This window comes from Dermacentor andersoni, chromosome 3, assembly GCF_023375885.2.
Source record: "Dermacentor andersoni chromosome 3, qqDerAnde1_hic_scaffold, whole genome shotgun sequence".
Lineage (NCBI taxonomy): Eukaryota > Metazoa > Arthropoda > Arachnida > Ixodida > Ixodidae > Dermacentor > Dermacentor andersoni.
The window spans coordinates 27,111,756-27,123,890 of record NC_092816.1 but is presented as its reverse complement, the minus strand read 5'-3'; the positions used below and the strand labels follow the sequence as shown (position 1 = coordinate 27,123,890).

The window sequence follows — 12,135 nt, the reverse complement described above, 5'->3', positions numbered from 1 at the left end:
CACCACCTGTTCAAGCGCATGCTCCTTTGCTATGACAACGGCAAGGAGCACTCCATCGACCTCCTCGGGGCCATATGTCTTATTGTGTACGCATGAAAGCAAGTGGAACCCACTTTGATCATGTGGTGTTTTGAACCCGCTGGCTTCTCGAAGGAAAGCACCATCGATGCTGATGCTGACAATTCATGTGCTCGATGAAGAAGGAGCTGAGTATTGCGACCGCATCAATGCACTCTGCGCAGAGGATAGTGAAACCGGTGCATTCGGCTTCGCCGACTATCTGAACTTTGAAAATGATCAACAAATGTGCTACTCGGACTTGGAAAGTGAAGCTACCACTGATGCGACCATGTGCGATGACAGCGACAACGACGCTAACGAGCCCTCCCGAGCACCCACTCTCGGGGAAGTTATCGGATCACTGAACGTTATCCACAGTTTTGTTGAGTGCCACGGTGGAAATTCTCAAATGCTGCAAGGAGTTGGCCAACTAGAAAACATGACCCTTTGAGCCTCGAACTACAGGACACAGCAAACCGGCATCTCTGATTACTTTTTAAGTAATCCAAAGATCGCCGAATAAAGGTAGCGCATTCCTGCAGCGAAATTTTTTTGCCTGGGTTGCATTTTTCGTGTGTTTGGTTGATTCGAAAGCCCGCTTAATTTGAAGATCTTTTGCGGTCCCGATGACTTCGAATTAACGAGGTTTTACTGTACTTTACTATCGCTATAGATACTTCGTCTTTCAGGTTAACTGCGGCTTTTTCGTTAATTAATTTTTGTTAGCTTGCAACAACTGCTTCTTTCATTGTGGCACAGAGAAGGAAGGGGCAAGGGCTATACTGTAGTTTTCTACTCAGTAAATGATGCGAGGCAAGGAGGGTTTTGAAGTGTGGACAGAAAGCGGACAGTACCTGTGCCCAAGTTCAGCAACGACAGCTGTGTTTTGATGTAAAAGCTGTTCTTAAGAACCACAAGCTTAGCTATCATTAGGGTGTTACTTGGAGCAACATGCTCTGCTACTGGGCAAAGCATTAAGAAAGAAGCACATTAACTGATTGAAACTTACTGTGTCAAGAAAAGAGGGACTGATTATGTGCAAGTAGCATGTTGATATAGCTACTTGAATGAAAAATATTTTCTGGTTTGCTGTCGCATAGTGCAGCACACATTCTCGCATTGTCAGTCTGCGCGTGCACACTCAATTGTTCATCCGATATATTTCTATGGCACAGTGTTCAATAAATTTAGCATAGTTTTAACTCATCCAGAGACTGATTCTTCGTGAAGTCTTTTGTGCATTGAATTCTTTTAGCGGAGGTATGCAAGCTAGTCCACCGAGACATACAGCTCTTCAAGTCTTTCATCATCTCAGGGGAGTGCCAGCTGACACAACAGACAGGGTTTATGTGGCACAAACTATGTCGAGCTGAATGGAATAGCCTAGCCGATGATGCTCGCACAAGAGGATGCCATGCACTCGCACACTTACCTTCAATAACTTCGCAGAGGCGCTAGATGATGTTGCACTGACCTTCGGGCAGGTCAACACTGCCTTGAGATTAATATAAACAAAGCTGTTGGTTGTTACCCTCCGAGTTTGTATACGTTGCATATGACTTCATTTTATTTTGTCTGGGGCTGTACGACTGAGTTGTTCCTCCTGTGCTGTGTGCAGAGTGTTGGGCTCTTCATCGGCGCCACCTGCACCGACCTCCAAGTGTCTGTGACAGTGTCGGCACTGTACTCTCTGTCCACAATGCTCTTTGGGGGCTACTACGCATCTTCCTTGCCGCACTGGTTACGGTGGCTGCAGTACTTTTCCATGGTGCACTACGCCTTCCAGAACATGCACATAGTTGAGTTCAGCAGTGGGCCGGAGGTCAGGTGAGTCACCATCTAGAAGCTTGGTGCTGTTCGTTTGTAGTGTTTACTGTTCATCATTGTGTCATTGCTTGTTGTTGGTGTCAACGTAAATTAAGTAATGAAATAGTTTTTTTTTTAATCGAAATGCTGCCGCATGTGATGCAAGTATGGCTTTACAGCTTATTTGCTAGTTGAGCAGTGATAAAGTAACTACAATTCAGCAGCAGTAAATCAAGCTGTAGAAATAATCAGAGGCAACAAACTAGTCTTTTCACAAGTTAATTAAACATTCTCTCCTTTGAAACTGTGGTGAGCTTACAATATTGGAGGGCTGCTTTCTCAATAATTAGCAATGCCACATTCTTTCGAGAGGCAAAGTATAATGGCACCAAAAACCATTTTGCAGTACATTACTACCAAGTGTTGACTGTTTTATGTTTACAAGTATGGCATTAACTGGTAAAGGATGTGTGATCGAAGTAGTAACTTAGCACGATAAAAACCAGAGACAAGAAAGGTGGACAAAGACAAGTGCTACACTGAACTGATTAATGAAAGCATAGAAGCGTACGTATATATCCTCTTGTCATGCATGCGCATGTCAAGCAAAAAGAACAGGCATGTGCACATCAAAGGCGATTGCACAAGAAGCCAAATTTGGCATCAAGTAATGAGATATAAGGCTCACTTATACACCTATTTCTATTCTTCTTGATAAAGGAAGCCTCAAGTGCAAGCCTAGAAGAGGCCTTGCTGCTCCTGTCAGGAATGGCAGTCTCAGAAAAATGAGCATCACACCCACACGCCGTATCATGAGCCACCATGTGTGCGCCCATATCCTCCTTTTTAAAATTTTTTTTGTGCGTGTTCCCTTCAACAGTCATTCACGCAATGCTGCCCACAAGGGTGCAAGGGAATTGGAAATATACAACCCCTCTGGGACACTTGACGAAGGGCTTCTCATGCCTCGTGCAGCAGCCCCACCTGCTCTTACAGCAAACTCGAGAGCACAGCTGCGAAAGCTTGTTGGATAAAATGCTTTCCACAACGCAACGCCTCTTCTGGGCTTGCACTTGAGGCTTTCTTTATCAAGAAGAATAGAGACAGGTGTATATGTGAACCTTCTATCTCATTACTTGATGCCGAATTTAACTTCTTGAGCAACCGCCTTTGATGTGTATGTGCCTGTTCTTTTTACTTGACGTGCGCATGCATGACAAGAACATAAATATGTATGCTTCTATCCTTCCATTAAACAGATGTGAGTGTAGCACTTGTCTTTGTCCACCTTTTTTGTCTCTGTGGTTTTTATTTCGATAAGTTAATGCTTCACTTATGGAAAACCAACTGGCCCAACAGTCAACTCTTCTATAAGGATGTGTGGCTTTCTTGATTTTCTTTTTTTTTTGTAATATGCAGCCTCTCCACTTTGTTTACTGTATGCTCAATTTCAAAAGGACCAAATCTTTTTTGTGTTTGCAGACCACGGAAGCGCTCACATTAGAGCTTTTCCTCTGATACAAAATGTGATGCTAGCTGTTTGTGACACTGCTTTTGAATATTTGCATGCTAGGCACAGATAGATATTAATGAAGGACGTCTACCATGATTTAATTGTTAGTTGGCCAAAACAGCCCTGTCTTCCTTATACATTTGTCTTCCAAAAGATGTTCCACATTCACTGCCATGGCCACGAGCATTGCTGCCTAACACTCCTATGCCTAATTTTGTACCCATACACAACTGCCCAAGAACGTGGAAGAGACGGCTGCCGCAGTAGTTTAATTGGCAAAGCACATCATGCATGAGGTGGAAGATGCGGGTTTGGCTCTTGCCTACGTCATGTTATATTTTCATCCACTTTCATTTCTTTTCCTTATTATTGTTACATTTCAATTAAACATAATTTTTCCTATTCTTTCTCTGGCTTCATTGTATGTTTCCTTCATGTGGCTGTAACTAACAAAAAAAAGCTCAGATCCCTTATCCTTCATATCCTTTATTTTTCTAGTTCATATATACGTTATGTAAGAGAGAGTTCCTTAATTCAATCTTTTTAGAACAGCTGCATGGTCATTAATTTAAGCAACATTCAGTAGTAGGTGGTTCATTTCACATGCATTAGCAGTTAGCTTTTCTTGATGCTGTAGACTTTTTCTTTGGCCAGTTTGATTTGCTCTTAGTTCCTGTCGCAATTTTTAATACAGTTCGTGGACGCCAAATTTTATGATGTTACCACACTGCTAAAGGGCTGCCCTAATGGCTATTTGGTCCCATGAACTGTTTGCAACATGAAATTTTTGTGAATAGTTGGTTATTAGCAAAAACTCGGTGGTGCTTGCCAAAATTAAGTTGTCCGTGCTTTCTACAAAGTGTGGGTCCAGTAGCAACATGCAGCACGCTGGCCACGTTTTAGCGACAGATTTTTTTGGCATGCTCAATGCCACAGCAATGGATGAATGACAGTGCTGTTTCATTTCTCTGTCAGTGCCTTAAAGACTTCCCAGTAGTGCTGTTTAGGTTCTCGCCTCTGTTTGCAATCGTAGCTTTCGATACGGCTGTTGAAAGGATTTGAAAGCTAAGAATGCACAAGAAAGCGGAGTCACAACTTGCTTACAGCCAAAGCCCCCATTATAAGGGCCGCCCATTATGAAGAGTTCTTTTGAATGAATGCAGTTTAATACTCTCAAGGCACCCTTCATTTGAACCTAGGACAGTTTGGATTGATTCCACATTTCCTGTGTAGTTCATTATAAATTAAAGTCAACTGGCAGAACCTAGTTCTAGGAAATCTCACCATTGAAAAGGACTTCTTGCTTGGCCACTTAGTGCATTCACTTTTGGGAACAGATCAAAGCCATGCAAAAAACGCTACCACATGTGGATAGAGTGAGACTGATACCACATTTTGGACTGATTTCTGTCGGGAAAGTCAATTTCAGCTTGCACTGATAGGCTGAACCATTTAGTGCAGACATGGAGGAAGAAGTCACTGTGAAGGCACATTTGTTTTCAACATTAGTGTCGCATCCCGATGTTGAGCGCACTCACTTGCATAATCAAAAGCAATGGTGTTGTGAGCCTTGCCAACACACTTATATTATACATTGGGACTTGTATTGGGGCTGCGTGCTATGTGGTACATCAGGGAACAATGAAACTTTTGCTGCAAATGGCTTAGAGGATAAAGAAACAAAAAGGTTCTCTCAAAATAACAGTTGCACTATATCACTGTGTGGATGAATGGATGAACAAACAAATTAACATTTTATTCACTATGAGCATGCACACAACTTTTATGACCGCACTTTCAAGATCTTCGCTATTATGTTAGTTTTGGGCTCATGCCACTAACAGACATGTAACTCTACGTAACATCTACTTGTAATACAGACACAATGCAGTAGTTTAAAAGACGTGCACAAGTAAGCAAACTATCTTAAGAGGAAGCCTATTCAAATACATGTAAAGCGCAAAAATGTTTTTCTGAGATAACCACTGGGCTGATTTTAATGAAACTTAGTGCATTTGAGAGAGAGAGGTAAATTCTAGTGACCGTTGGAAGTGGAATTTTGATTTATGGCTTGAATTCTTTTACAAGTATTTTTATATAATTGTGTGCTTAAAAAAATATGGCATAGTTTACAAATTTGTGCCTCTGCAATCAAAACAGACATCGCCCTTCTGTAGATTGCATCAAAAGTGGACCAATTTGATACATTCATTTATCTTACGTGAATTTGTTACAATGTTTACGAAGGTTTTGCAAAAGTGCTACTGTTAGTAGTGTATTTGATGACAATGCACATTACAGCAAATTTGTCTACTTTAGATGCGCTGTTAGATTCAATTTAGAAAATTGCAATGTCATTTTTCATTGCCGAGTTAGAGAATTGTAAACTTGATATTTTCGTTTTCTTAAAACTTGCGATTTTTGAAAATATTTATAGAAACATCAACGACTGAAATCAAAAATTAACCTCCAACAGTCACTAGATTTAAAATTTTTCTGTTAGAGGCAATAAACCTCGTCAAATTCAGTGCAGTATTTGCCAAGAAAAAATAATTATTCTTTCCCACGTATTTAGATAGGAGCTCCTGCTTAAAGCTTCCACCTAACACAAAAAAATTCAGCCATACATATCGTTTTGTAGATTAGTGAACCAAACTAGAAATGTAAATTCCTTATCAGGAAGAAATATATCTGCCCTTTTCATTTATGCTGTACCTGCTAATTAAGTACATACATCTTAATATATCTGACCGGAAAAGAAATATTGAGTAAGGTCGTACTATGAAGTTCACATGATTAGCAAATGTTCCTCTGCATGTAAGCCGTCTGTGTTATCGCATGCAAGGTTCTTAAATGACTATAGATTTCTGTTATGCAACATGGCATGTGCTATTGTTTTGACAGCTCTAGTGGTTAAGGCACTTTATAGCAGAATCTTTACAGCTGCTGTAGTTGTAATGCCCTGATAATGATCAAAATCATGTAATCTCAGCGATAGCTTATAAATGAACAAATAAAGAAGGCATCTTACTACGTCCAACCTTGATATAATGGATAAAACAAATGACAGGAGATAATAAACATACTTTTGTGTTGAATGTGACTTCACTGTAACGAGGTTGGACTGTGTTGTAAATCTGTGGCGTGCTGCTGCGGAAACTAAGTAGCATGTGAAATTTTTTTAGGTGCAGTTACGGTAGATTGGGCACGTGATTAGGTTGTACAGAGCGCCCATGTGAATGCCGTGCTGTTTTTTACTCGGCAGGTGCCTGTCGCGAAACTCCCACTTCACAGCCTGCAACACCGGGGGCAGTGTCATTCCTGTTGAGGACATCATAGGTGACCACGGCATGCCGCTGCCCATCTGGGCCAATACTTTGGTACTCATCAGCTTCCTCGTCTTCTTCCGTGCACTAGGATACCTTGTGCTGCGATACGTACATAAGCCCAAATAGGACAATCTTGGCTTAGTAACCCAAGGACAAGCTTTATGCCGCCGTCTTGATGGCAGTGCGGTGCCGTCTTTTTGCACACAAGGACCACAAGCCAACAAACTTTCTATTCATTACAAAGCACAGAGAACTGCGAGAGGTCGCAGGGAAAAAAAAAAAAATCTGCAGATCGCCTCATCTCTTCGCTTTTCATCGAGCATCGGCAAGTTGCACAGACTCTTCAGGAAGCTTCAACACACTTTCCTAATGACCAACCATGCAGCTATTGCGAAGTCTTACTGGGAGCGTAGCGGCTATGCTGCCACCTTCTTACCTACAAAAGCCTTCAAGCCACGATGCCTGTGAGCCTCTTCTACATGGTCTCGAGCCTGCCTGTAACTGATATTGATCCAAGTGTGTTCTTCAAGGACTGCTTGAGGCGAGAGGCTGCAAAGAAGGTGATGGTGCACAACATCCAATGTGCCAAAAAAAAAGAATGAAGAGGACATTTCCAGGAGGAGCTTTAGCCCCTGCACAGGCAAACCCTTATGCCCACACATGATGACGCCTGCACATGTCGTGCACGAAGGAACTCTACGGTACAATGGACGCTTCTGTGGACACTTGAAATGTTGTGCCGGACTGGTGGTGTGGATGCTATGACTACTGCTGCGAGTGATTGGTGTGACTGTTTGATGAGTGTGAAAGGAAATGCGCGTGCGTTGTGCCGTTCTTCGCGGCGCTGTTGCCAGCGAGCAGTGGAGCATCCTCCGAGGTGCAGTGGAAACCACTTTCATCACACACGTACACGCGCAGCCACCTACACGCAAATGGGTGAATGAGATGCCCCGGTGATAGAATTTCCCGGGGACAAGAGTCTCTCACTCGTTTGTCCTGAAGCCCTTCTCTCCTCCTTGCGCTTCTACAATTTGCCTGCCGAAAAGAGGGAGAGATGGAAAAAAGCACTCGCCTCCTCAGTTTTTCTCCCCCCTCTTAAGGCCAAGAAAGGGATTATAGCTTTGTTCTTGCCTCCCTGCTGATCCCCATTTTATCCCTTTGTTTACTCCCTTCCCCTTGGCTGAAATGAAACTGCTTGTGTTTTGTTTTTGCACGCTGTGGTATGGATCTCACGACGGCAAACGCCATGGCGCTAGCAGTGACATACCAAAGAAAATGTGTAGCAGATGCGCAAGTTAACTCCTCGCCCTCATCCCCCTCCCCTGCGACAAACGGTGAGAATGTAGAGAGAGAGAGAGAAAGCGAGTAAGTACTGCCAAAACCTGCTGCTTGCTGTTTTGGAAAAAACTTAAACACAGAAAGCTAGCAAGAAGAAAGAAAAAAAGAAAGCACATTGTACTATAGTAATATCGCCTCGCACTTCATGGGACTACTACTGTGAGTGAGGCAGCAAGTGAGAAGAAAGGGAATCTTTCCATTTTTTTCTCTTTGTGTATGCCGCACTACCCCAGACAACACACAAATACTCTTGTTATTTTTATAAGGCTGCTTTTTTCCCGGCACTGCTGGGAGGATAGATGTGCTAACTTAAAGGCTGCATCTGTCAGCCTCTTTGTGGACTTCGGGGTGCACACAAATGTGTTTTTCTCTTCTTGTTCTTTACAGTCTGAAGAATGCCAGCATTCTTAGTCTGGTATATTTCCTTTCACCAATTCATGTTGGGATGTGTGCGTTTCTGTGAAACCTCCTTGCTTGTCTAGATGTCATTTTCCCAACTTCTTTCTGCTGTTTACCGAGAATCGCCTTTGCAACTCGGCTGAATATTTGCCAGGTGCAGGTCACTTGGAATGCTTATAAAACATTGACACTTGGTTGTGTCTGAGCTGTTAGCTGCAAGCCTGGGATAATCCTGAGAAATGTGGTCATTTTGTCGTTCGCATGTGATTGCAGAAGTTGTGAAGTGTGTTAATCTTGCACCTATCTATACAAGGTGTACTTACTGCCAGTTAGTGAGACAAGGGACGTGTTTCATGAGATGCTTTTCAGACTCTCGCAGATTTAACAAAGTAACTTGTGTCACTTTCTTACATTGTGGTCACTGTCTAGCATTGCTGTTGCGCGAGTGTCATTTTTTTCAACTTCTGCCTTCACAGCAAATTAATGTGTAGAAGTTGCTTTAATGAATTATTAACATTGTTGCAGCAATGATTAACCCTTTAAGGACACGTTTTAGTGTTCCATAAAATTGTGCGTAATATTTACCGTTCCAGAATCCATGTAGTGGAAGTTATGCCAATCAGAATTAACTTTCCCATACATGGAACTTGGGAACCATTTTTATTGCACTTTCGCTCAGTATTCCAAAGGACCTGCACTCTGTGAGCAGCCGTGAAAATGTTCCATTCACATTTCTGCCATGGTCTGATTTGTACGAAGCACATAGCAGACTTCAAAGACATAAAATTGTCAAATTGGCACTTGTTAAACCGTAAGTGTACCGGGTGTATTGAGCAAACTGACATGCAGTTGCTGCAACACTTCATTCCACAGTGCATGCACGTTTGTACGAGACTTGGCTGTAGACGGCTTTTCTTAACGCCTTTTTTCCTTTTCTTGCTGTCCCGAGTCTCACTTTGCAGATACGTGCAATTGGCCATTGTTGTGCATGGTTGTTATCGTAGAGAGGTTGCACTGACTGCCAGTGCTCAAGCGCTTGCAAGCAGCTGAGAGGAGGAGACAGGAAGCGTACAGAACTAGTTTTTTCTTTTCCTCTCCTTTGCTTATGAGTATATAAAAAAAAATGTTATTGTAAGAGCTAGTTAATATATTCATATGAACAAACTCGTTCGTCGATTCCAGTCCTCAGACAAAACTCTTGAGCAACTTGCGTTTTTGACTCTGGCAGCCAGTGAAAGCAAAAACTGTGCTCTCAGCTCCTCTCGTATTTGTTGTTGTTTTGACCGTGGGAACTTTCTCTGCACACCACTTGTTGCGCCCAAAGGGCTGCATCTTTCCACGCTGCTAAAATTGTTTTCTTTGAACTGTGATCCTCTTGTGTTTGACTCTTCTTGCAAAGTGAACAAATTTTTCCCCACTTGTCCCCTCCTCATTCTAAATTTGTAGTTGACCATTCGCTTTGCTTCTGATTGTTCCAATGCAGGCATGTACCCTGTACCACAAGGAAAAAGAAAAAAAAATAGAACATCCGCCTTCTCACTCCCACTTTTTTTTTTGTTGTTGGTCTGTACCGGGCATTATATCGAATGAACTAAAGACTTAAAGAGCTTCTGGCACCGGCAATGTACGGTGCACAGACACTTTGTATCAATGTTGCCTGCCACTTTCTGCGACTCTGCCCTTTCCGGACCGCACAACCTAATCTGAACTTGTTTTCGGACTCCTGCTTCAGAAATTGTTTCTACCGATTCCCTCCTCCTTGTCGCATCCCACCTGCCCCCTCCCCCACCCCTCTTCGTACAGGAGTCCAACTTGGTGGCCTTCGAGTCGTGAAGTGCATAACCACAATGTAATAAATTATTTTGGAGTTTACTCCCTCTCCTTATAAGTTTGTATTTAGGTTCTCTTCAAAGTGATTCTTCCTCAACCCCTTTGCCCATGCCATGTATCCCTGCCCCACCCACCACCCACGCCTTCTCATCTGTGTTTTTTAACCCTTCATAAGTCAGTATTTCCTCTCTTGACCAAGTGTTTGTAAATATTTTCACCGATTATTAATGTCCTTACGAATTAAATGTTTCATCTATTTTATTATGCACGGGTGGTTTTCGGAGTCAATTGATCTGTGTTGTTGATTTCCCAAGTTGAAGAGAACAGCGCCTTCTTTCCTACAATTTTGGAAATAGGTCAATTCCCAATGTGTTGGCTGTTGCAGTCTGCTGCTGAGCATGAGGTCACAGGTTCGATTCCCTATTGCAGTGGCTGCATTACAATAGCGTAGAAATGCAAAAATGCTAATGTGCTTAAAATGCACTTTAAGAACTCCAGGTGGTCAAAATTAATCTGAAGTACAACTATGTCATCCCTGTATATATAGTGCTGCTTTAGCATCATAAACCACATAATTCAGTCAAACAATCAGTCACCTGCTGCATGTAGATTTTGCGTGTGCCACCAATAAGTATGCTTTTTTTTACTGGCCAAAGCAGTTAAGCGCTCTGTATCCGAGTATCCGTGTAACATTATGGTTCCTTGCAAAATTGCCCTTCCTGGCAACATCATGGCTGCTCATTACACCGTGCTGAAAGCCTCAGAAATGAAGATTAAGAGACCGAATTCATGTGGGTGTGAACCAAAAACTGCATGGCTTTGAAGCGTGTGCTCTACTGCTTCTCCACATCAGCATTTCATTTATGGTGAAGAGAAGTTTTGTTATGGGGCCTACTCTCCCAAGTTTACGAAATCGCTTTACAGGTCTCATTAACAATACCATCTGAATACAAAATTGTACCTTCCTTTTGGAGTTGACATGAAAGGCCAACCAACCAAGCAAGCTTCTTCATATCTGCTTCACATCTCCTCCCAGCTTGCAAAAAAAAAGCCACATATAGTCCTTTACCGCAGAGGAGCTTGCTCAAGAGGAATGAGAGGGTGCTTTCGGCAGCACGTCGCGCGTTCCTTGAGCATACGCCTCAACGAAAGCGAACAAATACGAAACCGTTACTGCTTCTGCCCTCCTGGAAATGCAACTGGGTGTTCACTAACGCACAATGCTCCATTCATGCTGCAAAATGTGGAACGGTAGGGGAAAGCCGTGTGCAGTATAGCTGCCTGCAAAAATAGTTACTGGCACATTAAGGAATGGAATGAATCGGACCAAGTACACGGGTCGCTGCTACATAAGGACTACCCGTGTTTTCGGTCATTTAATTCAATGCACGGCTTGCCTCGAGTATAAAAAAAAAGTTAACTCTTCCGCCAGTGTTGTATCGCGAATCGCCAATGACAGGACTTCAACACAGGAACGTCGGCAAGAGTGAGTACTGCTCGATCGTTACATAGTGGCTTTGCAAATAGCGCCACTTCCCGGAAAAGCTTCTCACGCCTTAACACATACATCCGCCCCCCATTCGCACGCAAAGAGGCTCGCTATAACGCCAACGTATCAAGAATCTGTGAAGGGCACAACACACTTGAATCGATGCGCTGAGCCATGTGTGACGGAGACAGCGCCGATTACGTAAGAATATTCGAAGCTCAGCGTTTCGTGACGTTTCACTGGGTAAACGAGTGACTAGGATAATAACGTATTTGCTACGAGATATTACAAAGTGCAGAACATTCCAAGCCTTGTGCGCAGGAAGAACAATTATCTATCGCAATTGAGCACACCCGCGATCCTATTAGGCA

The 12,135-nt window shown here is 42.8% G+C and overlaps 1 protein-coding gene across 3 annotated transcripts in view; it reads left to right on the top strand.

The window, feature by feature from the left end:
- The window catches only part of LOC126518541 (uncharacterized), a 208,812-nt gene extending 198,269 nt beyond the window's left edge, over positions 1–10,543 (top strand). For all 3 annotated transcript variants that reach the window (XM_050168325.3, XM_050168329.3, XM_055065304.2), the window contains exons 14-15: positions 1,679–1,887; positions 6,645–10,543. In XM_050168325.3, coding sequence (XP_050024282.1) covers positions 1,679–1,887; positions 6,645–6,834 — 399 coding nt within the window. In that variant the 3' untranslated portion in view covers positions 6,835–10,543. The remainder of the gene's footprint in view (positions 1–1,678; positions 1,888–6,644) is intronic.
- The last annotated feature ends 1,592 nt before the right edge of the window (positions 10,544–12,135 follow it).